At 50.6% G+C, this 26,758-nt stretch overlaps 1 protein-coding gene across 3 annotated transcripts in view; it reads right to left on the bottom strand.

Moving 5' to 3' along the window:
* Positions 1–6,872: 6,872 nt before the first annotated feature.
* LOC142803572 (transcriptional adapter 2-alpha-like) overlaps positions 6,873–26,758 on the bottom strand; it is a 160,922-nt gene continuing 141,036 nt past the window's right edge. For all 3 annotated transcript variants that reach the window (XM_075888728.1, XM_075888729.1, XM_075888730.1), the window contains one exon: positions 6,873–8,486. In XM_075888728.1, coding sequence (XP_075744843.1) covers positions 8,295–8,486 — 192 coding nt within the window. In that variant the 3' untranslated portion in view covers positions 6,873–8,294. The remainder of the gene's footprint in view (positions 8,487–26,758) is intronic.

Genomic DNA, 26,758 nt, shown 5'->3' with positions numbered 1-26,758 from the left:
GCACTCTTCAGTCCACCATGGACTAAAAGAACCTCTTGTGGTTGAGTCTAATTTAAACGTTGCGTCTTTTACTGATCTTTTTAACACTGCACACAGACTCATAGCCCTAATGTCACCTTGTATGTCTTTGTGGTGATCAAAAGTAGCCCTCAAGTCTTTTTCTAATTTTCTATAGTTGAGGAATGAGCGGGCCTTTTCGGCGACATGTATTCTTGGAAAGTTCAGTACCAAACTAATAGGCAAGTGGTCACTGTTAGTAGCACAGTCTAAAGTTTGCCACGAACATATATTTAAAGATGAGCTTGAAAATGTCAAGTCAATTACAGATTTAGAGAGACCTCGGACAAAAGTAGCAGATTGCGAATTTAAACAAGATAAATTCTTGTCAATAGCCCATCCCCACAATCGTTTTCCGCTTAAATCTGTTTTAAAACCCCAGGCCACATGATGTGAATTGAAGTCTCCAGTGATTAATATATCCTTTCTGCAGGCAGAGAACATATCGTCTAGACTTCGTGTGTCTTGCACCCCGGCTGGGAAATACGCATTTACAAACGACAAGGGAGAAGCGTCTGGTAATATTATGTCTACTATCAAAATTTCACAATCTGGAGTCACACAACGATAAGAGATCGTAGCTTTGTGACTAAACTTAGTTGCTATCAAGACAGCAAGCCCACCACCTCTGCTAGGTCGGTCCATTCGAAATAGCCGATAATTTTTTAGGTAAAACTTCTGGCTGGTTGAAAGCCAGGTTTCTTGCAGTGATATAATATCCGGGGAAAGTTGTGGTGTCCAGGTGGTGTTCGCGTGCTTGCCAGGTGAAATATGTCGATCCGTTTCTTTTTCGATTGAGACGAAAAATCTATGTCATGTAGCCGTTTGAAAGTTGCAGTGGAATTGTTAGCAAGCAGCCATGAATTTTCTTTTTCTGTGCATGTTTTTGCATTGCGCACTCTCACTGCTGTCTACAAAGCAGAGAGTATTGCTCCAATATGAGATGCAGGTGCAGTGGGCTGTCACGATGCTTCCATCACCATCCACGAGGACCCATGCTTTCAAAGGTGGTTCCCGCAAACGCTGGGAGTGGTTGACCTAGAAACGGATCAGAATTAAGAATCTTAAATACATAAACGCTGGTTAATGCTCTTAACGGGGTTAAGAGCATGACAGTACTAATGGTCCATTTAGGCTTGTAGAAACGTGCCATTAGGAGATGGTAGCATGCTAGTTGGACTCTCAATACGTTCATCATGAAAATGGCAAATTTAAAATGTTGCCACTAGGGTTTCTGCTAAAGCAACAAATTTTAGCTTGCTTTACACGTTTACTATCACACTGTTTCACGCTCGGTTATTTTTGTTTCACACTGTCACTTGCTAAGAAGGAACGTACTTACATGCACGTTTTGCGATTTTACACTAAAGCTGGCGCGGGTAGTGCGTACATGCCCTTACGAAGCTAAAAAAAAATGTCTGGTGTTTAACGTCCCAAAACTGAGACGCGATTATGAGACGCCATAGTGGGGGGCTCAGAAATTTCGACTTTTTGGGGTTCTTTAATGTGCACCTAAATCTAATTACACGGGCCTCTAACATTTTCACCTCCATCGAAAATGCAGCCAGGATTCGATCTCATGACCTTCAGGTTAGCAGTAGAGCGCCATAAACACTACACCACCGCGAAAAAAAATTCGCATGCTTTGTTTGTTTTTCATGCATAAGCACACAAACTCACAGGAGCGGCCTGGGCTGCAGTGTTACCTTGGCCAACACGACGACATGCTGTGACAATAACTTCTTCGCTGCCATGTTCTTCACGAACACACTTGTGAAATAATTGTGCGCATCTAAAGACTTTTACGATTTCATCTGCTGTAAGGAAATGTAGCTGGTAGACAGGGTGAGGTAGTAGTAGTAGTAATAGACTTTTATTCAGCCAGAATTTACAGGCCGAGCATTTCGACCGCCTGTGCGACCAGTCGACGCTGTTCTTCTTCCCATTCGGTGCCAATCCAGTTGAGCCAGGAGGTGATGGAAAGGGATGGGGGAGGGTAATAGCTGGATTGCCGAGTAGTTGGGCAGTAAAACAGGCAGTGTGACAGGTCAGCGTATGGGGAGATGCAATTAGGACAGCAGGGGTTAGACCTATATTTATAAAGGAAAAGGCGAGAGGGGGTTATCAGGCAGTTCATTTGGATGTGCCGTAGAGTTCGAGCCTCGAGCGCAGTGAGTGATGGATGAGGGGGAGGGTAAAGACGCTTGTCGAGCCGGAGCTGGAGATATACCTCCTTGATAGTGTGACGCAAGGAGATCTGCCCATCGTTGTTCGCGGAGCTCTCACTGTCTTCCGAAGGTGTGGGCCAGGGAATTAACGGTGCCCGGTGCAATATATCGTGGGAAAGCTGATGAGCTAGCTCATTGCCGTTAATACCCGAATGCCCAGGAACCCAGCGGAGGAAGACAGTGGAGGGTTGAAGAGCAGAGGCCGCTCGCTCGACCTCCCGGTGAAGAGCAGGGGGCAACGTGTTCTGTATGTGACGAATGGCGGCGTGAGAGTCGGAGTAAATCGTATACTAGGGGAGAGAAGGGAGTGAGGAAAATAACTGCATGGCGTGGACCATGGAAAGGACCTCGAGCGAAAGTACATTTGGCGGGTGTAAGTATGGCCCGCTGGTGTGCGTGTCAGGTGCCGAAAGGTGTGGATGGTAGATAACGTAGACACACGAGCCCCGAGGAGCCATGTATGAGGCATCCGTGTAGGCAACTCCCTGTGTAGAGAGAGGAGGATAATTATGCTGTGCTGCCGCATGACGCCGGCCAGCGTGAAGAACGACAGACGTATTAGATGAGAGGGGAAGAATGCGAAGGTTAGAAGCAGCGGTGCTAGCGGCAGAAGGCAAGGTGGGAACGGAAACGGGAATGTAAGGGATATCGGCTTGGGCTAATAGCCATTGGCCTTGATGAGTGAGAGAAAGACGGGCAATCTGAGAGTCGTGGTGCAGAGAAATAAGAGAACGTAATGGATGGAAGAGGCTTGTGGCAAAGAGCTTAGTGGTAGAGGTAGTGACAGGGAGGTTTAGAGCTGCCTTGTACAGGCCTAATAGAGCTCTTTCGAGTGTGATGAGTTGCGTTTGGGTGAAATGAACGTAGAGTACAAAGTACAAGAACTTGTTAAGGGCAAGCGCATGTGCAACCCGGCACTCATGAGCCTCGTGGAGCCCCGACTGCCGAGTGACAACGCGTCGCAGGAGGTGGGTCACCGAGTGGCAAGTCCTCACAGCGTGATGTAGGGCCTGCGCGTTCTTTGTCGCGTGCAAAAGGAAGCCAAGAACTGTGCATTGCTGAACAGTGGAGATGAGAGAGCTAGAAATATGTAGGGAGATGAGGGTATTGTGGGAGTGCTGGTACGCAGACCGGTTTAGCAAAAGTAGTTCACATTTTCCGGTGCAAGGGACAGGCCAGTAGTAGCGAGAAAGGAAGCGATAAGGTCCAGGCCACGTTGCAAAGTATCCTGCACGTGGCCGGGACATCCAGACGTACAGCAGAGAGTGATGTCGTCTGGATAAAAAATATGGTGGAGGTCAGGTATTTGGGACAGTTGGGAGGCAAAGGGGGCCACAGCCATATTAAATAGAGTAGGAGATAGACGGCACCTTGAGGAGTGCCGCGGGTGAGGGAGTGTGGGTTAGACAAATGAGTATCGACTCTAAAGCGAGCAACTCGATTGGAAAGAAATGATCGGATGTAAGAATACATGCGGGAGCCACATGACAGGGAGGAGAGCTGAGCGAGTATGTGGTCATGACTCACGCCATCGAATGCCTTCCGTACATCGACGGTTACAAGCGCATGGATCTGACTATGAGAAGGTGAAATAAAAGTATGCTGAAGAACAAGGAACATGTCCTGCGCACAAACGTGGCGTCGGAAGCCATTAAGATAAGGAGGGAAAAACTCTTTCGCCTCAATAAAATCAGACAGTCGAGTCAAGGCCATTCGCTCAAGAGTCTTGCCAACGCATGACGTCAAAGAGATAGGGCGAAGGTTAGAGAGAGATGGAGGTTTGCCCGGCTTCGGAATCATGCAAATTAGAGAGGATGTCCAAGAGCTTGGAAGACAGCCGCTGTTCCATGCTTCGTTGAATGTGTGTAAGAGAAATTCCTTCGCGTTGTCAGGGAGATTACGTAGTGTAGTATATGTTATCTCATCCTCACCGGGTGCCGAGAGGGTAGATTGAGTGGCTAAGGCAGCTTCCAGCTCCCTGAGCGTGAATAGGGGGTCCAGGTCTGGGTTAGCTTCGCCACAGTAATCTGGGTAGGAAGGTGTGAGGGGGGGTGGGAGATACAGAGATTTTAAATTTTCAAACACACATCAGATGGAGTCCCTTGAGGGAGAGCTTTAGCTAGGGTGGGAGCAATGGCAGGCTTGGTACCTAAGAGAGACCTAAACAGAGACCATGTAGAGCGCGAGTATAGTGCGGAGTCAAGGCTGTCACACAACGTGTTTCAACGAGAGTGCTCGAGAGAAGTGCCGTAAGCGATAATTTCAGCCCGCAGAGCATCAATTCGGAAGGAAAGTTGGACGTTGTGTGGCTGGGAGCGGAGAGCGCGTTTCAAACGTTGATGATGTCGCCATAAGCGGAGGAAGTGAGGATCAGGGTCAGGAATCAGGGTCATTGACCTGCGACGCCATGAAGTCCATTTCCGTCGATAAGTCATCAGCTGAAGTGATGGAAGGCAAAACTTCGGTGATGGAAGGAACGATGCTCGTCGAAACGCGCTTGTCGACAGACTCGGAATTTCCAATGGGTAGGCCAGACGCAGATGAGGTGGGGAGAGCAGCAGGCGTGGTTGATTGCAACATCAACGCTGCAATACGGCTCTCGGGCTGCGGCGTTTGCATAGCTATCAAGCTGGGAGTAGCAGAGACGCCACCAGCGTTGCACGTTGCTGGACCGTGCGCGCTGTTGAGGAACGCTGCCTGTTGCTGTATTGTTGTCGGCGCAGGGCTGGTGACATTGCCAGATGTTGACAGCGGAGGCACGGCTGTATCAACGGTACGACCGGAGGAGGCTGGGCTTACCGACAGGGCGTCAGTTGTTGTTGGTGTCGAGTGCTGGGGGGGACGCTGCATCGTGGAGGTGCAAGCGCGGCACGTTAGGGTTAGCGCAGCGCCGCGCCGCTTCGTACTTTTGAAGGGGCCTAGAGGGCCAGCCTGGAGTCAGACTGGGGCCCAGATGGTGTCTGCGTGTCCCAGAAGTCTTCTAGAAGGAATAGTGAGCTTGTCCAGACACGGGCGGGGCCCGGTAACGGGCCAAGAACACATGAAAGCGGAGCACTGTATGCGGCCAGCCAAACAAAACGGCGCCACCTGGCGGTCTCCAGGGTGAGGTAACATTTAATATCCACGTGCATCGTTAGTTGCCGTACCTCAGTGTCCGGGGTCGCGTCTCTTCCTATGCGCAGCTTTTATGGGCCCACACCACTAAACATGGCAATTTTAGCTTCATAACATGCCCTGGTGGGCCCTGCAGGCTCGTCAAAGTAGCTGGGACAAAATTCATTTTTGGTCACAAGTGTCGCATGCTAACACGCCATCAGAACGTGCCGTGACACGCACACACTCGCTGGATAGGCTACTACGGTGGCTACGCCACTACGGTGTGTGCTCGGAGGCGCCCGGTTATTGCGGCGACTCCCCAACGACAGCCCCGCACCGCGGATGTGACGTCACGTGAAAACTACGTAAATGCATGTCGATGATGAACACCCGCCTTTCCAATCAATTCGCTCACGATGGCCTAATTATCCTCGGTGAGTACATCATTACTTATCATGTGTGCACAGACATGCGAAATCAAAGACGTTCGGCAGGAAGGATTACAGCAGCTTAATTTAAGAATAGGTAGCGCTACGACTTGTGTACAAATTGCCTAAAGCGATTGCTTTTTTTAACAAAACCATACTCCGGGCTTAGAGGTGCCTGAATATCAGTAAGAATGCATATACACGCACACACACGCACGCATGCATGTATGTATGTCGTGCATAGTGTGCTTGCATATATCTGCTTTGAATATCAACTAATACCAACACAATATTTATTAGAAACCAAACAAGATAGATCGAGGAACGAAAGCAAGAAGCAATCCTATTCCAATCAGAACTATTCCATTGGCTCCAATGGCGAGCAATTACATTATTTCAGAGCTCCATTATAAAATCTTGACAGCCGGAACATAAACTTTGCATTTTCGATGATACAGCTGCGATGAACGCGAAGTGAAACAGTCACAGCGATGTTATAAATTCTGCGAACTCCCCCTCCCCCCCCCCCCCCGTAAAAAATCGTCTGCCACTACACGACCGCTCCAAACCGCTATACTATTACGAGAGTGCAAACAACTTCAATCGTCTTTTGCTACTGTAAAGACGCTATAGGTGCTCACCGTGACATGGTAGCCAACCGTCTTGTCGTTTCCCTTCATTGTAGTGACTCCCTAGATAAGTGGCGCCGTTGTAGACGAAGGATTTTTCACGCTCATCCGGCAGGCAAGAACATTCTAGAGACGGTTTCGGTGTTTGTAAACAAACTGGCTCACGCCGTACAGCCTACCCCAGCAGACTTCCGGTGCAGCACTTCCGGTAATGTTTTTTTCCATGGTCCCGGCCAAGGAGGTTCAAATAAATCTTGCCGAAGTGAAGGCCTCCTATACATGCCAACGGGGCGCAGTGAAGCCAAGTGCGCGCAGCGGCCATCTTGGCATAGGCAAGATACGAGAGCCAAAGTGCACCCGCCTCGTGTTACCGACGTGGTTTTCAAATGTTATGGCGGGAATTCGGGAGGAACTGTCTAGAATAAGAAGTCAAATGGCAGACAAGAATACAGTCTACTTTATTCTGTTTCTTTTTGGTGTTTTCCTCGCAAGCATACACACCCACTAAGGGTTTCGCTGGCTTTTAAAAAGAAGCACACTCATGAGAGCAGACCCCACATTCTCGGCACTCATTTTCCGATTTATTTTATTCATGTGAAGATTGTTATGCATAGGTAGAGTTCGACCCCTTTCCTTGCGTGAAATATGAATGTGGGTGTTCCAAGCATCACACATAAGAACATGCTCATTGATAAAAATATGCTCATCAATGCTTTCATCTAAAGCCACTACTTTTCTCAAGACAAGCTCAATAGCTTCAGAAACAGTAGTGTTGTTTTGCATAGACATGCAAAATAAGGTTTGAAGAGATGCTAAACCATGGAAAGAGATTAGATGGGCAGAGAAAGTGTTCCGTTATTTGTATAGGAACAGCGTTGACACACAGTGGAGAAAAAAAAGTTTACTAGTAAATATACGGCAGGCAGTGTAAGCAGTATGGCAACAAAGAGCGTTAAACTAAAAGCCAGAGAGGCCGAGAAAATTTGCTTGATGGCGCCAACAGAGGAAAAAAATGGCTCTGAGTAACTACCAAACAGGCAAAAATGTAATGTAATAAGGATTGAGGCATTCAAGTCAAAGAACTTTAATGTTTCAAGCGAGGGCAGGTTGCCCTAGAATACGCAGCTATAAAGCAAAATTTTGTAAAGAAGAACAATGCATATTTGGGGGACAAGATAAGAAAAAAACGGAGCATGTTCTGATTGAATGTGGAGATATACACTCAGACGTACGCTTTGGCACAAGCCAACATGAAGCCTAGGGTTTTATGGATGACAATGCAAAGCTGAACATGCCCATGACAGAACTAAGTAAGAGATGGTTAGACTTCATCACAATAGACAATTAAGGCATTAGGCCAAATTCAAAAGGAAAAAAACTTTTTTTTCCTTTATTTGTTGAGCCAGATGACACTTTTCACCGCCCTGTCATAAAGGGGACGCTTATAGCATCCGTCTATACAACCAGTGAGGTTCATCCGTAGAAATAAAATTATAACTGCTTTATTTTTGGCGTTGCTACTTGCACGAGGATATCAGTGCGTTACACTGTTTAAGAAGCGATGAAACCGACACGTTTATTTGTGTCGCAGGTCCCCTTTCATGAACAAACAATCGCAAAATAAACAGAATTATAACATTCCACTTCCAAAGAAACACGGCCACTGTGGCCCTGGAATGATTCCGCAACTTCCTTTCGTGTCCTGTCTCAGCAGAATTTGTCCGTCTTCCACCCCCGCCCCCACCTTTTTTTTTTTCAGTACGACTGGTTGAACTCTCATTGATCGAAATGAAGCCTCAAACAATATCGTGCCTAAACAAGGGTCACACTCCACAACAAACTAGAGCCCTTCTGAATTAACAAATTTCTTTTTTGATAACGCCTTCAGCCAGAAGAAAGTCGTAGAGCTTTCTTGTCTTGTTGACGTCAATCTTGATGATTGCTCGAGCATTGGCAAGGCGCAGTGAGCCCAGCTTCTCGTATTCATTGATCAGCAGTTCCTTGAAGTGGAGGTACATCTCTGGCATGATGCGGAGATCTGCACAGAGCTGAAACACATTGTGAGAATAAAATAGAACATGCTGCGCTTACCTTCTACCACAGATCAGCATTTCGAAAAAGAATACTCATCCATACAAACTCACCCTAATTTTTAACACGAAAGTGTTTTCAGCCAGGGTCAACCACGGCTGCACTGACATATTTCCATCACAGATTTGACATTGTAAAATATATAAGAGATAAGAGTTTGAAACCTCAGTCAAATTCTTGCGAATATTTTCATTATTTTTTTTGTTAAGAGGTTTTATATATATATATATATATATATATATATATATATATATATATATATATTGTAAAGAAGAGGAAGTACTCTGGCGCAGAGGCAGCAGCATCGAGTGTGCAGCAGCGGCTCGAGCTCGGAAATTGCGGCTGGTGCATCGCCTTCCAAGCCTTCCAAGCGTCAACCTTTCTGCTTAATAAATCTCCTTTATAATTGGTGGAGCCGTGCCGGGTACCGTCCCTTACACCTTCCCGCTACCATCCTGGAACTCCGTTCTCGACGGCTACCTTCTGCTATGCCGGACGCCGATCAGCAGACGCTTCCGTCTCTTCCGGCCACCTGTCCAGGCAGTGTTCCTCAGCGGGAGCCTCCAATCTTCAGTGGAACAGATGACAACGACGTTGAAGAGTGGCTGTCGACTTTCGAACGGGTGAGCGCTTTAAACAGATGGACGGACGCGGACAAGTTGACACGCGTTTCGTTCTATCTCGCGGGTGTAGCCAGCCTTTGGCTTAGAAACCACCAGGCAGATGTCCGAACGTGGCCGCAATTTAAAACGTCGATTGTAGCAGTCTTCGATCGACCTGCCGTCCGAAAACTTCGTGCCGAGCAACGTTTACGCACACGCGCACAAGAAACGGGTGAAACCTTCACAAGTTACATAGAGGACGTCGTCGATTTGTGCAGACGCGTGAACGCCGAAATGACGGAAGCTGAAAAATGTAAGCACATCGTCAAAGGGATTGACGACGACGCTTTTCAAATGCTCTTGGCGAAAAGCCCGACCACTGTTAACGACGTGATTAGCCTCTGCCAAAGCTACGATGAATTGCGGAAGCAGCGAGCTCTGACAAGACGTCCTCCAGCGCACGATTTGGCATCGCTGTCTAGCGTGATCAGTGGTCATGACCACGCGTCACTAATAGCCGAAATAAAAGCATTTGTCCGCGAAGAAGTTGCACGACAGCTTTCCTTGGTGCCTTTCACACCAGAAGCTACCACAACTTTACCATCGTCTCTACGTGACGTCATTCAAGGAGAGGTCGCCGAAGCCTTACCAATTGCTCGCGAGCCTAATCTGGTGGCTGCTCCTCTCACCTACGCCGCGGCTGCAGCCATGCCAACTCGCAAGGCGCCTGCGCCTCCGTTCCAGCCTCGCGCGAGCTATCCCCCAGCTCCAGTTCACTGGACCAGCACTAACACCGCCAACCCGTGGCGCACCCTCGATAATCGCCCGATATGTTACGCTTGTCGATACCCCGGACACGTCGCAAGGTATTGCCGCCGCCGGACGCATATCACCAATGAAAACCGCCATGAGCCTTTCTTCCCGCTTGAATCCAACGCGCGATACGGTTCCTCCACTCCAATGCCAGCCCGCTACCAGGACGACCACCGCCCTCGGCCGGGACGTCTTCGCTCGCCCTCTCCACGCCGCCGCTCGCCTTCTCCTATGCGTCGACGGCCCGCACCTAACGAGGAGGAAAACTAGACGACGCAGTTCCTGAGGCAAGAACTGCGCAAGTTTCGGTTTGCCCAAGTCCTCATTTGTCACCTACCAATGTTATTGATGTGTTCGTCGAAAATATCCCTACTGTCGCTCTTGTAGATACCGGCGCAGCTGTTTCGGTTATAGATGCTGGACTTTGTCGCTCAATTCGTAAGGTTACGACGTCTTTCTCCGGATTATCACTTCGCACAGCCAGTGCTCAACCTGTTCAACCGACCGCAGTATGTACAGCCCGCGTGACAATTCAGGACGTTCTGTATACGATAGAGTTCGTGGTTCTTTCATCATGCTCCCATAATATTATTTTGGGATGGGACTTTTTGTCGCGTCATAACGCCGTAATCGACTGTGCTAGGGCTGAGGTCGAATTTTGCTCACTGGATGACCAAGGGTCCGTCGACACCCAGTTTGCCGCTAAACTTGTCGTTAGCGATGACACCTACATCCCTCCATGCTCTTTTGCGTTCGTGCCAGTTTCATGCAGCGCCATATCCGACGGCACGGTCTTCTTCACACCATCTCCAATATTCGTTGCCCGAAGAGCCCTCCCCCTGCCTTTTGCTGCTCTCGATCTTGTAGAAGGGTCAACCACAATGCCAGTTTATAATCATGAGTCGTCGTCTTTATCCCTACTTTGTCACGAGTGCCTTGGCCACGTCGAGACAATCAGTTCTTCCAGAATTATATCCGTCCCCGATGAGGTGCCTTCTACCTCCGTCTGTGAACTGGCTGTCGTCTCAGCGCCTGACTCAACGTCGGCAAACATATTTCAACCATTCATCGCTGCAGATTTGACATCTTCGCAGCGTTCACAACTCCTCACCATTCTTGAGAGCTACCGCCACTCTTTCGACGTTGAACAAACATCTCTCGGCCGTGCCTTAGCAGTAGAACACCACATCGACACTGGGTCACACTCACCGCTGCGACAACGACCATTTCGCGTGTCCGCTACAGAACGCCGCGTCATTGCTGACCAAGTAGACGACATGCTTCGCAGAGGCGTCATTCGACCTTCACAGAGCCCATGGGCGTCTCCGGTGGTTCTCGTCAAAAAGAAAGACGGTTCTATTCGTTTCTGTGTCGATTTCCGGCGATTGAACAAGATCACGCTGAAGGATGTCTATCCACTACCGCGCATTGACGATGCTTTGGACAGTTTGCAGGGTGCCGAGTTCTTTTCCTCGTTAGACTTGCGGTCAGGCTACTGGCAGGTGCCTATGGCGGAGGCCGATCGCCCCAAAACCGCTTTTGTCACGCCAGACGGCTTATATGAATTCACCGTCATGCCCTTCGGACTTTGCAATGCACCTGCAACGTTCGAACGAATGATGGACAACATCCTGCGTGGACTAAAATGGAAGATATGCTTGTGTTACCTCGATGATATCGTGGTCTTCGCCCCTAACTTTGACACACACTTACGTCGCCTTCAGCACGTCCTTACTTGCTTAACTAACGCCGGTTTGCAATTAAACCTCAAAAAATGTCGATTTGCCATGCGTCAACTGAACATTTTGGGCCACGTTGTTTCCAAGGAAGGCATCCTCCCGGATCCCGAGAAATTGCGAGCTGTTACGGCGTTTCCTAAACCTGCCACCATCAAAGAACTTCGAAGTTTCATCGGCTTGTGTTCGTATTTCCGGCGATTCGTCCGAAACTTCGCGTCTATTATATCACCTCTCACGCAACTTCTCAGCAGCTGTAAAGACCTCTTATCGTGGTCCCCTGCCTGCGACGAGGCTTTCACCACCCTGCGACGGCTTCTTACGACGCCACCCATTCTACGCCATTTCGATCCTGAAGCTCCCACTGAAATCCACACCGACGCCAGTGGTGTAGGCCTGGGTGCTGTGCTCGCACAGCGTAAACAGGAACATCAGGAATACGTCGTGGCATACGCCAGTCGCACACTTACCAAGGCTGAGAGCAACTACAGCGTCACAGAAAAGGAGTGCTTGGCCATTGTGTGGGCCCTTGGAAAGTTTCGCCCATATCTATATGGTCGTTCTTTTGACGTCGTGACCGACCACCACGCGCTGTGCTGGCTTTCGACGTTAAAAGACCCATCTGGCCGCCTCGCTCGCTGGGCGTTGAAAATTCAAGATTACAACATACGCGTGGTTTATCGGTCAGGACGGAAGCATGCTGACGCCGACGCCCTTTCCCGTTCCCCCCTGTCCCAGAATGCCACAGCTGACTCCGCTTGCGATTCCACATTGTCATCGCTTGACTTTGACACCATTGCTATCGAACAACGCAATGACCCGTGGACTGCGTCTCTCCTCAATCATCTCTCCGACACTTCTGAACTCCCAAAGACGCGAACGCTTCGGCGCCAAGTTCCACACTTCTCGATACGTGACACGCTTCTCTATCGACGTAACTACGCACCAGAGGGACGCAAGTGGCTGCTCGTCGTTCCACGAACCCTGAGGTCGCAGATTTGTTCCTCTTTTCACGCTGACCCACAATGTGGCCACGCAGGAGTCTTCAAGACCTACGAAAGACTTCGACATCGCTACTACTGGCGTGGCATGTATACCTTCGTCCGCAACTTCGTCCGCTCTTGTGCCGAATGTCAGCGCCGAAAATCTCCACCACACGCCTCCGCCGGTGAACTGCAGCCTTTACCATGCCCGTCCCGACCCTTCGAACGGGTTGGAATAGATATTTATGGGCCACTTCCATTGACTCCGACTGGCAACAGGTGGATAATAGTTGCTATCGAGCACCTAACGCGCTATGCTGAGACCGCTGCTCTTAAAACGGCTACAGCACAGGAGGTTGCCACTTTCCTACTGCGCCATTTTGTGTTGCGTCATGGAGGCCCTCAAGAACTCCTCAGTGACCGCGGCCGCGCCTTTTTGTCCGAGGTCATTGAAAAATTGCTCGCCGAGTGTGCTATTGTACATCGCACATGTACCGCTTACCACCCACAAACCAATGGGGCTACCGAGCGCTTTAATCGTACTCTCGGTGACATGCTGTCTATGTATGTGACGCCTGACCACTCTAACTGGGACTTAGTTCTCCCATTCATTACATACGCCTATAATACGGCAACGCAAGCGACAACAGGCTTCTCCCCTTTTTACCTCCTCTACGGCCGTCACCCCTCCCACACCATTGACACCATTTTGCCCTATCGACCAGACGCGTCCGAGTGCCTACCGATCTTGGACGCCGCCAGACACGCGGAAGAATGCCGCCAGTTAGCTCGTCGCTTTACCTGCGATGACCAAAACAGGCAAAAAGCAATTCATGATGCCCAGACCTCAACTCCCGTTTTTCTTCCGGGTTCTCTTGTATGGCTGTCAGTGCCGCATCGCACACCTGGGCTCTCTTCCAAACTTCTGCCAAAGTACGATGGGCCATATCGTATTGTCGAACAAACTTCGCCAGTAAACTACCTCATTGAGCCTCTTACGCCACCATCAGACTTGCGACGTCGCAACCGCGAGGTTGTACACGTCCAGAGGCTCAAGCAGTACCACGGTTCAACGCCGCCTGCACAGGACTAAGTCGCCAGGATGGCTCCTTTTTTTCTCCGTGGGGCCATTGTAAAGAAGAGGAAGTACTCCGGCGCAGAGGCAGCAGCATCGAGTGTGCAGCAGCGGCTCGAGCTCGGAAATTGCGGCTGGTGCATCGCCTTCCAAGCCTTCCAAGCGTCAACCTTTCTGCTTAATAAATCTCCTTTATAATATATATATATATATATATATATATATTGCTACGTGCATGCATTATGCATATTAATATTCTGGGCGGCGATGCGCGTGTGTGCCTTACGAGGAGGCAAAAGGTTGCCTCCACTCAATCGCTGGCGAACCAGTCACGTCATTTCTGCTGGTTTTAAATACATCTCCTCAACAGCCTCGTCGACAAGATGTTGCGTCTCATCCGTAACATATTTGGTGAAGGTGTGGGTTCCCCGTTCTCACCTTGAAGCTTTGCAGCGGCGGCACCGTTCAGGCTCCAGCCATGGCTACCAATGACAACCCGTCAGCATCTCCATCTGTAGCTCCAGCCACTACATACCTGACGATGCCCTACCCTCGTGATCCCGTTACGTTCTCTGCACAACCTGGGTTTGACGTTGACTACTGGCTCCGCATGTACGAACGAGCCTGTTAGCCAGACACACCGATAGTACCCTACCACGATGCTCGCCAACGTAATCTTTTACTTGGACGGCACCCCACGTGCTTAGTTCGACGCCCATGAGACCGAAATCACCAGCTGGAATATCTTCAAGGAGCGACTACGCGACATCTTTGGGGACCCGTCTAGTTGCCAAATGGAAGCGTGAAAAAAACTCTCCACTCGTGTGCAGCCCTTAAATGAGTTGTATGTCTCATACATAGAGGACAGGCTTGCGTTGTGCCGTAAAGTGGACGAGCAAATGACAGAGAGTGACAAGGTGGGTCACATACTCAAGGGTATTGCGAACAACGCCTTCAACTTGCTCGTGTACACTATCGTCACGACCGTCGATATGATTATTAAAAATGCCGCCGCTTCAAAATGGCCAAAAGCCACCGTGTCCTGCCTCAATTTACGCGGCTACCGAACACGACTGTTACATCTACCTGCACCGATCTCAGTGCCACACCACCCATGCAGGAGAACATGACATGTATAGTTTGACGGGAGCTTGAGGCATCAGGTCCGGCGCCGTTTCCTTCATTTCCACTCGACCATGACGCCGCACAGACGCCTCCGGCGGTCTCTGTTATTCAAGTCCTCGTAAGGCAAGAAATTGCAAAGCTCGGTTTTCCTGTGGCCTGCTCTATCTCCCGACCCGCCTCCCGACCGATGACATTAATGCACCGCGCCATGACTCATATTTTCTTCCGCGATCCTGCAATCGGACAGAATGGAGAACTGCAGACGACGAACCGATCTGCTTACGCTGCCACCAAGTTGCCCATGTCTCCCGCTACTGTCGCAGCACTTGGATGCCTCCAACCTGGAGCCCATTTTCCTCTTCTCGCCCTAACGACGACTCCCGTTGGTATTCGCCCAGTTGTGTGTATCCTACTCCCGACGTCCCTAGCAGCCGCTCCATTGCTCGTTCGTCGTCACCTCAATGCCACCATTCTCCATCACTCAATCCACGCCGCTATCCATCGCCGGTCAACTATGGATCCTCTCGGACGAAAAACTAGATCATGCAGCTCCGAGAGGTAGTGCTGCATCAATTGCGACTGATCCAAATCCTCCGTTGATGCTCCCCACTAATTCGAACTTGATTGAGGTGTAATTTCTTTAACGGCGTTAGTTGATACCGAAGCTGAAGTGTCCATGATGAGTGCTCATCTGTGTCGCATACTTAAAATAGTCATCACGCCTGCAGCAACTAAAGCACTCCGTGTCGCTGATGGTGGAACTGTGGCCATCACTTGAATGTGTATCGCTCGTATTAGCATTGCCGGCCGCCATGTCCCCGTTTTATTTACGGCGCTTGAAAATTGCCCTCACGACCTAATCTTTGGCATGGACTTCTTATTGACATATTCTGCCCTAATCTATTGTGCCGCCAGTACTCTCAGCCGAGAACTTTCTCTTCTTTTTGGATTCTCACCCTGAACTCTCGAACAGCCTCTGCACCACTGACTTCTCCAGTTACCACCTAAAGCTCTCACATTCATTGAATTGGCAACGCCCTCTCCAGTGCTCGATGGTGATTATATAGTGGCGCCGATTTTTGATGTTCTCCTGGCGCGTGACATTACTGTCCCACAATCTGTCGTAACCATGGTTTCTAACCAAACATATTTACTTGCTATCAATTTCGATTTCACAAAGCAAGCGCTACCTCAAGGAATTTCGGTCACCACGCTAAGACCTTTAATCGACGACCACATCCCCAGTTTTGGGGCAGACGTATGTCCCGGTCAACCATGTCACCCGCAGAATGTCACGTGCCTCAATGCGATCTTACGCTCCATGATTGCCCCGGACCTCAAACCTGTGAAGTCAGCCGCGCTATGCCGCCTTCTGGCTTCATACCGCAACATATTTGACATCAACAGCCGTCCACTCGGCCAGACTCCACTCGTCAAGCAACGCATTAACACACGCAATTCTCTTCCCATTCATCGTCGACCATACCAAGTGTCTGCCCCTGAGCGTAAAGTAATTCAATAGGAAGACACCGACATGCTAGCCAAAGGGATTATTGAACCCTCTTCGAGCCCTTGGGCATCCCCCATTGTGCTCAACAGGAAGAACGATGACACGTGGTGCTTCTGCGTTGATTACCGCCATCTGAATAGAATCACGAAAAAGGCCGTTTACCCTTTGCCCCACATCGATGGCGCTCTCGATTGTCTCCACGGCGCTTGATACTTCTCTTCAGTAGACCTGCGTTGCAGCTATTGGCAAATTACTGTCGACGAAAAAGACCAAGAGAAGACTGCATTTGTAACTCCAGACCGCCTATACCAGTTCAAGGTTATGCCATTTGGGCTATGCAACGCCCCCGCCACGTTCGAGCACATGATCGATTCTCTGCTACAAGGGTTCAAATGGTCAACATGTCTTTGTTACCTTGACAATGTCCTTGTATATTCCCCAACATTTGAGACCCACCTTCAGCATTTTTCGGCTATTCTCGACATCTCCCGTACTGCAGGCCTTCAATAAAACTCGTCGAAGTGCCACTTCAGGCGCCGGCAATTTACAGTGTTGGGTCACCTTGTCGACGAATTAAATGTGAAGACGGACCAGGAAAAAATTTGTGCAGTCATCAGTTTTCCTGTACCCAAATCAGTGAAAGATGTCTGGAGTTTTGTAGGACTTTGTTCCTATTTTAGAAGGTTCGTGAAAGATTTTGCAACCATCGCTCGACCCCTTACTGAGCTTCTGAAAAAAGACATCACTTTTACGTTGGGTACTGACCAAGCTGCTGCTTTTTATCACATCACGCTACTGATGACTCCACCTATGTTGGCTCACTTTGACCCATCCGCTCCGACAAATGTCCGAACCGATGCTAGCGGTCACGAGATCGGAGCCATCCTAGCCCAACGCCAACGGGGACACGACCGAGTTATCGCCTACGCTAGCCGCCTCCTCACAGCTGCTGAGTGCAGCTATTCCATTACGGAGCGTGAATGTCTTGCTCTTGTTTGGGAAGTCTCAAAGTTCCGCCCATAATTATATGGCACAACTTTCTCTGTAATAACTGACCATCATGCGCAATGTTCGCTTACATCAATGAAGGATCCTACTGGCCGGCTTGGCCGCTGGGCTCTGCGATTGCAGGAGTATACCTACATGGTGCCGTACAAGTCTGGACGCCTACATCAGGATGCAGACTGCCTGTCCCTCTACCCGGTCACTGAATCGAACACTATACCTGACACCAACACCGACCCTTGCGTCTTTTCCCTTTCGCAAACAACATGCATCGGTGACGAGCAGCGCTGTGATGCGTCCTTACGTGCTATCGTCGAGAGTCTCTAATCACCATGTTCCGATCAGTCCCATCGCTCATTCAAGCTCTGCGATGGTGTATTATACCGCCAAAATTTTGAGCCGAATGAACAGGGCCTGCTGCTTGTCATTCCAAAACACCTTTGCTTGGAAGTTCTACACAAACTTCATGACCTTCCAAGTGCCGGTCACCTTGGTGTGTCATGCACTTACGACCGAATACGTCGACGCTACTTTTGGCCAGGGCTTGCACGCTCAGAAGATACGTTGCGGCTAGTGAGAAATGTCAGCGCTGCAAAACACCATCGATGCTTCCCGCCGGACACCTTCAACGACTTGACATTCCATTAGAATCGATTGATATGTAGGGTTTAACATCCCAAAACCACCATAAGATTATGAGAGACGCCGTAGTGGAGGGCTCCGGAAATTTCGACCACCTGGGGTTCTTTAACGTGCACCCAAATCTGGACACACGGGCCTACAACATTTCCGCCTCCATCAGAAATGCAGCCGCCGCAGCCGTGATTCGAACCCGCAACCTGCGGGTCAGCAGCCGAGTACCTTAGCCACTAAACCACCGCGGCGGGGCGACATTCCATCAGAATCGTTCTTCCGCGTCGGCTTAGACCTACTTGACCCTTTCCCCTTGTCTTCCTCAGGCAATAAGTGGAAAGCCGTGGCCACCGACTGCAACACGCATTATGCCATCACACAAGCTTTTCCAACAAACTGTGCCACAGATGTCGCCCACTTCCTCCTCAAAGACGTGATTTGCAGCACGGAGCTCCAAGGCAACTGCTTACAGACCGTGGCCGCACCTTTTTGTCGAAGGTCATAGCCGACATCTTGCAGTCCTGTGAAACCAGGCACAAGCTGACTACCTCGTATTATCCGCAGACCAATGGACTCACGGAGCGTATTAATCGATCTCTTACAGACATGCTCGCTAAGTATGTTTCCACCAACCACACGGACTAGGATCTTGCATTGCCGTACATCACATTTGCCTACAATTCTTCGCGCCATGACACTGCCGGTTACTCTCCATTTTTCTGCTGTTTGGCCGAGAACCAACATTGCCTCTAGACACCATCATCCCATCCCCTGCACTACCGACCAGTGAATATGCCATGGACGCTATCACTCGGCCCGCTCACGCACGCAAAATCACCCGTACTCGCCTTCTGATCTGTCAAAAGAAGCTACGGCATTTTTATGATCAACGACAACGCGGCATACATTTTTCGCCCGGTTATTTGGTCCTGCTCTGGTCTCCAACCCGTCAAGTTGGCTTGTCAGAAAAACTGCTTACTGACTACACAGGTCCATACCAAGTCTTTTGCGTGGTTACTCCTGTGACATATGAAATCGGTCCTGTCGCCCCATCGCCTTCATGTACCCCACAAGCTACCGATATTGTACATGTTGCGCACTTGAAGCCCTACAACTCTCGCAGTGACGTTTACAATTAGACGCGCCGAGACGGCGCTTCTGCCGCCGGGAATTATGCTACGTGCATGCATTACGCATACTGATATTCTGGGCGGCAACGCGCGTGTGTGCCTTACTAGGACAAAGGGTTGCCTCCGCTTGATCGCTGGTGAACCGGTCATGCCCTTTCTGCTGGTTTTAAATACATCTCATCTCTAGCCTCGTCGATGCGGCGTCGCGTCTTATCCGTAACTATATATATGGGCTGCTGTAGTTTTCCCTGAATCTGGAATCGCGTAGCCGAAAGCTGCCGTCCGTCATGCCTGACGATGCTGTCTTCACACCCTCCCGTGCTTCGTCACCCAGGGGCTGTCCCGGTACGCAGCACCTCCACCAAAATATAATGTAAATGCCAGGCCAAAAGCGGTAGCAGCGTCAGGACAGCAGCAAGAGCTGGCGGGATATACGGGCGTCGTCGCAGCAGCAACAAGGCCGTCCTAGCTCGCGCATCGCGCCAACGTGTCGATGTCGCTACGGTAGTGGGCATTCCTCTTCACTACAATATAAATATATTGTGGGCATTTGTTACTTACATCGTCCTCATCCCTGCATGATCACAATCACCATCATCCGCTTGTCTCTTTGCCCTCATTGCCACTCTGGATCATCATCATCGTCATCGTCTGTGTGCTGGCTCTGCCCGCTCGTTTTGCGAGGTCTTTCCTCAAATAAACGCTGTCGCAGCCAAGACTACCAAGACTACCAAGACTTCATAATATATATATATATATATATATATATATATATATATATATATATATATATTGCCACGTTCCATTTCCCAAGTTTTTGTTATCGTCCCAAAACACCACACGATTCTCAGCGCAAACCGCGCCTGCAGTTTTCTAGAGGGTTCCGGACTGTAGTAGATCATTTCGATAAGATCACGCCCACTGTGCGAATGGTACAGATTGTTCTGGAACGCACGCCGCCGCCAGCGATAGCACTAGAACATTCGACGGCGGGAGTATAAATGCCGACGCGCTTCGCCGCTTGTCAGTTGTTGATCGAAGGCCGACGCTCCGTTCGCCGCTATCAGTTTGAGACTGCTATCTGTGCGAGACTGCTGCTGTAATTGGACTTTCTGTTTACCGGGCACAGGTTCGCCCAAATAAACAGTTAAATTCCAACAAGAAGTCTCCTGTCTTCGGCCACGTCACGACCCCGTGACATTTGGTGGAGGTGCTGCTTCGTTCATGTACCGGACGCCCCCGTCAAGCCGTGAACCCAGCCCACGTCACGGAGAAGACACCGACGCCAACCAGGAGCAGCGAACAAGCCGCCGACAGCAAGGGCTACCACCGGAGTACGGGCTTCTACACGACAAGCCACGTAAGACCAAAGCCATGACCGCGACTGCAGCGACAATGACAACCGCAGCGTCCCAGCCCACGATGGTCATGCATCAACCCAGGGAACCACCAATTTTCCATGGGTCATCGTTCGAAGACCCGGAAACCTGGCTAGAAACATACGACCGTGTGGCCGCCCTCAACCACTGGGACAATGAAGAAAAGCTCCGTCGTGTGTACTTCTACCTGGAAGACACCGCAAGGACCTGGCTAGAGAATCGGGAGTCCACACTCCGAACGTGGGATGTCTTCTGCGGCGCATTTCTTCAAACGTTCGCAAGCGTCGCTCGCAAAGAGAGGGCCGCTGCTCTACTCGAGACCCGGGTTCAGCTACCAAACGAAAAGGTTGGAATTTTCACAGAGGAGATGACCCGCCTATTCCGTCACGCTGACCCAGACATGCCTGAGGAAAAGAAAGTTCGTTTCCTCATGCGAGGGGTCAAACAGGAGCTCTTCGCGGGGCTGATGAGAAACCCACCGAAAACCGTCCAAGAATTCGTAGCCAAAGCGACCACTATTGAAAAGACCCTGGACATGCGCACCAGACAGTATAATCGTCGCCTGACTGCAGACTGCGCTGCTGCTCAAGTCAGTAACTACGGAGACCTGCGTGAAACGATCCGAGCGATCGTGCGGGAAGAGCTGCGCAAGCTGTTGCCTTCGGCGCAGCCTCAAGTGGATTCGATCGCCGACATTGTGCGAGAAGAAGTTCGGCAATCGCTTCAAATTCCCCACGCACCGCTGCCCGAGCCGGAAGCTATGAGCTACGCCGCTGCACTGCGCCACAACGCTCCTCCCCGTCCACGCCAAAACGCCGCCCCATCGCACTTCCGTCGACAGACGCCACCACCGCCACCACCCCCACCGACGTCATACCGTTCGCCAGCGGCCCAGCGCAGTGCACCGAGGAAGACTGACGTCTGGCGCACCCCTGACCATCGCCCGCTCTGCTACCACTGCGGCGAGGCCGGACACACATACCGCCGTTGCCAGTACCGACAGATGGGACTGCGTGGCTTCGCCGTCAACGCACCGCGTCCACAGCCAGGAGAACGACCACGTGACATCGCCGACTACCTGACAGGAACTCGGTGGACACCACGAAGCCCTTCGCGTTCGCCGTCGCCCAGCCGCCGCACGTCACCGCACCACCGACAGTACTCTGGCCCAACGCGGGGCCGGTCTCCTAGCCCGTATCCGGGAAACTAAGGGCAGCAACCGGTGGAGGTGCGGTTGCTGTGCGACGAACTACCGAAGATCCTCCGACGACGACGCCGCCGCGACGGAGCTTTCCGAACACAACGCCAAACAGGCAAAGCCCTGACGGCGAAAGCTCACTTACCGAAGGTGGCCTGACGACGCAACAGGGAAGCAGCGGAACAAGCCGACGCAGCCGTGACCCGACGCCACGCCCTAACTGTAATGCGAGACGGCGAATTAGCGACCTCGACGTTCTTATCGACGGCCACAGTGTGACCGCTCTCGTCGATACTGGAGCCGACTATTCTGTCATCAGTGGGTCGTTCGCCGCGAAGTTAAAGAAAGTTAGGACAGCTTGGAAAGGCCCTGAAATCCGCACAGCCGGAGGTCATCTCGTAACGCCTGCAGGAATCTGCACAGCGAGAGTCACCATTAACGGCCGTATTTATCCTACAGACTTCGTAGTCCTACAGCGTTGCTCGAGAGATGTCATCCTTGGCATGGACTTCTTATGCCTCCATGGTGCTGTCATCAACCTAAAAACAAAATCGATAACGTTATCCACAGAAGAAGCACTACCGCCGCGCACGCCGTCTGGACACCATGCCTTGAATGTGCTGGAAGAACAAGTCACCATTCCGCCTCGCTCAAGCGTCATTATTTCAATCGGCGCTCCTGAATCACCTGACTTCGAAGGCGTCGTTGAAGGCAGTCAGCATCTGTTGGTCACCCGAAATATTTGCGTCGCAAGAGGAATTGCAGAGTTGCGGGGAGGCAAAGCAACGGTTTTGCTCACAAATTTCAGCAATGAGTACAAACATGTGAACAAAGGAACAACGGTCGCATACATCGAAGAAATTGTCGAAGCCACCAGCGCTTTCACCCTCGCCGATTCTGCGGAACCTGCTCAGAGGAACCAAGCCCCTCCCATAGCTTTCGACGTCAATCCCGGACTTCCGAACGATAAGCAAGAACAGCTCAAGGCCCTGCTCCTGCAATACGAAGATTGCTTTTCGTCGTCATCGAAAATTCGGCAGACCCCAATCACGAAACATCGCATCATAACCGAAGAAAATGCCAGACCACTCCGTCAGAGTCCGTACAGGGTTTCGACGCGAGAACGTGAGGCCATCAAGAGACAAGTTGATGAAATGCTGCGGGATGATATTATCCAGCCGTCCAAGAGCCCATGGGCATCCCCCGTGGTGTTAGTGAAGAAAAAGGATGGGACCCTACGTTTCTGCGTCGATTATCGCCGCCTGAACAAAATCACAAGAAAGGACGTGTATCCTCTCCCACGAATAGACGACGCACTTGATCGGCTCCATAACGCCAAGTACTTTTCGTCAATGGACCTCAAGACTGGCTATTGGCAAATCGAAGTCGACGAAAGAGACCGAGAGAAGACGGCGTTTATAACACCGGACGGCCTCTTCGAGTTTAAGGTGATGCCTTTCGGCCTTTGCTCAGCGCCTGCAACTTTTCAACGCGTTATGGATACAGTACTGGCAGGATTGAAGTGGCAGACTTGCCTTGTGTACTTGGACGACGTCGTCGTGTTTTCCTCGAGTTTCGACGAGCATCTTCGGCGCCTTGAAGCTGTACTTCAAGCCATCAAGACTTCCGGACTCACACTGAAGCCAGAAAAGTGCAGATTCGCGTATGAGGAGCTCTTGTTTCTGGGGCACGTTATCAGCAAGTCTGGAGTTCGTCCTGATCCACGGAAAACAGCCGCCATCGCCGAATTCCCGCCGCCCACTGATAAGAAAGCCGTGCGCCGATTTCTGGGCCTGTGCGCCTATTATAGGCGGTTCGTGAAAAACTTCGCCCGCATCGCCGATCCTCTCACTAACCTTACCAAGGCCGACGTGGAGTTCAAGTGGGAAACGCCACAGGAACACGCTTTCCAGGAGCTTAAACATCGCCTCCAGACGCCTCCGTTACTTGCCCATTTCGACGAATTCGCCGAGACAGAAATACATACTGACGCAAGCAGCGTAGGTCTTGGCGCCGTTCTTGTGCAGAGGGCTGACGGACTTGAAAGGGTTATTAGTTACGCCAGCCGATCGCTATCCAAAGCAGAAGCAAATTATTCCACAACAGAAAAGGAGTGCCTCGCCATCATCTGGGCTACGTCGAAATTTCGCCCATACCTCTACGGCAGGCCCTTCAAAGTTGTGAGCGACCACCACGCCTTGTGTTGGCTAGCTACTTTGAAGGACCCTTCAGGTCGCCTCGCACGATGGAGCCTGAGACTTCAAGAATATGACATTACTGTCATTTACAAGTCCGGCAAAAAACACTCCGACGCCGACTGTCTCTCTCGTGCGCCTGTCGACCAACCACCACCCGACGACCCGGATGACGACTACTTCTTGGGAACGATAACTACCGACGACTTCGCTGAACAACAGCGGGCCGACCCGGAACTTAAGGCCCTAATAGAATACCTCGAAGGCAGGACCGCCGAAGTCCCGAAGGTATTCAAGCGTGCACTTGCATCGTTTTTTCTACGAAACGGTCTTCTACAAAAGAAAAACTTTTCACCGCTTCGGGCTAAGTATCTCCTTGTGGTGCCTTCAGCTCTGCGACCAGAACTCCTGCAGGCCCTGCACGACGATCCGACGGCAGGGCACCTCGGTGTTTCTCGCACGCTCGCGAGGATACAAGAAAGGTACTACTGGCCGCGTCTTACAACCGACGTCACTCGTTATGTGAGGACATGTCGGGACTGTCAGCGACGCAAGACACCGCCGACAAGGCCAGCGGGACTTCTGCAGCCAATTGATCCACCTTGCCGACCTTTCCAGCAGATTGGTATGGACCTATTGGGGCCGTTCCCGACGTCGGCCTTCGGAAACAAGTGGATCGTGGTAGCCACCGACTACCTCACCCGCTACGCCGAGACAAAAGCCCTGCCAAAAGGCAGTGCATCCGAGGTAGCTAAGTTCTTCGTCGAAAATATCGTCCTACGTCACGGCGCCCCGGAGGTCCTTATCACCGACAGAGGAACGGCATTCACTGCCGACTTAACTCAAGCGATCTTGGCATACAGCCAAACAAACCACCGCCGGACGACAGCGTACCACCCACAGACCAACGGCCTCACCGAGCGGCTTAACAAGACGATCGCCGACATGCTGTCAATGTACGTCGATGTCGAACACAAGACGTGGGATGCCATTCTTCCGTATGTGACCTTCGCATACAACACGGCGGTGCAGGAGACGACGCAGATATCTCCATACAAATTGGTCTACGGAAGGAGCCCGGCAACGACGCTCGATGCCATGTTACCCAACGTCACCGACGAAGAAAACCTCGATGTGAGCGAGTATCTTCATCGCGCCGAAGAAGCCCGACAACTTGCGCGGCTCCGTATCAAGAATCAACAGACGACCGACAGCCACCGTTACAACCTTCGACGACGCTTCGTGGAATACCAGCCCGGTGAACGTGTTTGGGTGTGGACGCCGATACGCCGACGTGGACTAAGTGAAAAGCTTCTGCGACGGTACTTCGGACCGTACAGGGTGGTTCGACGTCTCGGCCCACTTGATTACGAGGTTGTTCCCGACGGCATCACGAACTCTCAACGACGCCGATCGCGACCTGACGTCGTCCATGTCGCACGCCTCAAGCCGTTTCATGCGCGTTAACAAACTGAAACAGTGTTTTTTTTGTATTATTGTTGTATCGTAATTTATTCATTGTACTTTCTTGCATTATTATTGTACCTTCATCTTTAGTTAAAGCATCGAGACGATGCCTTTTTCAGAGGGGGGCAATGCCACGTTCCATTTCCCAAGTTTTTGTTATCGTCCCAAAACACCACACGATTCTCAGCGCAAACCGCGCCTGCAGTTTTCTAGAGGGTTCCGGACTGTAGTAGATCATTTCGATAAGATCACGCCCACTGTGCGAATGGTACAGATTGTTCTGGAACGCACGCCGCCGCCAGCGATAGCACTAGAACATTCGACGGCGGGAGTATAAATGCCGACGCGCTTCGCCGCTTGTCAGTTGTTGATCGAAGGCCGACGCTCCGTTCGCCGCTATCAGTTTGAGACTGCTATCTGTGCGAGACTGCTGCTGTAATTGGACTTTCTGTTTACCGGGCACAGGTTCGCCCAAATAAACAGTTAAATTCCAACAAGAAGTCTCCTGTCTTCGGCCACGTCACGACCCCGTGACAATATATATATATATATAGCATCGAACGCGTTATTCGGAGGTCGCAGGTTCGGATCCTGCCCACGGCAAGTTATCTTTTCACCCACTTTTCTTTCTTCTCATTTACATTACAATTGGCCTAATAACTTCCCCTATACCTTCCTTGGCATTATTGTCAGTTAGATCTCATTAATATTGTGTAAAAGCACGAAAAAACGAGCCCTTAAGTATACACTTGTTTCCCTAATATATATATATGTGACGTATCAAGTGATGGTTACTAGAGGTAGAGAAGGAAAAAGTCAGAATAGAATAAACATGGGTTATGAGCCAGACCACGTCTCCCAGTCATCATAGCGTCACACGAGTCGACAGGATGGAGACCTGCCTGCCCCTTCATCAGTCACTCATCATCGATCGACGCAGTTCTCCAGAAGACGCCCTGACCGTACATTAACTACCGAATCATCGCCTAGGACGACAACGACTAGCACCATGACAGAACCATCGGCTGACCTCGACATCCCCAAGTAAACCGGATCAGCGGACAACGGACCCATACAGGACTGGTTCAACCTGTTCGAACTCCACGCTACCGCTGCATCTTGGTCGGAACGGGAGATGGTTACGAACTTCAGCGACTACGTCACCGGTGAGGCATTCAAATTTTACCTAATTCACATATTCGAGAACGACGAGTCATGGCAAAAAATCAAAGAGGAGATGATTACCCATTTGAATGACTATGACCAAGACTTACTCATTGCCAACCATCTAGAGAAAACTGCACACTATCGTCAATTTCCTAGGCAGTCCTCAAACATTCGAAAGTCCAGCACGAATCGGCAAGTGCCTCAAGACGAA

Source organism: Rhipicephalus microplus, chromosome 3, assembly GCF_043290135.1.
Source record: "Rhipicephalus microplus isolate Deutch F79 chromosome 3, USDA_Rmic, whole genome shotgun sequence".
Taxonomy (NCBI): domain Eukaryota; kingdom Metazoa; phylum Arthropoda; class Arachnida; order Ixodida; family Ixodidae; genus Rhipicephalus; species Rhipicephalus microplus.
The sequence above is the reverse complement of the archived record's forward strand: the minus strand, read 5'-3'. Positions and strand labels throughout refer to the sequence as shown.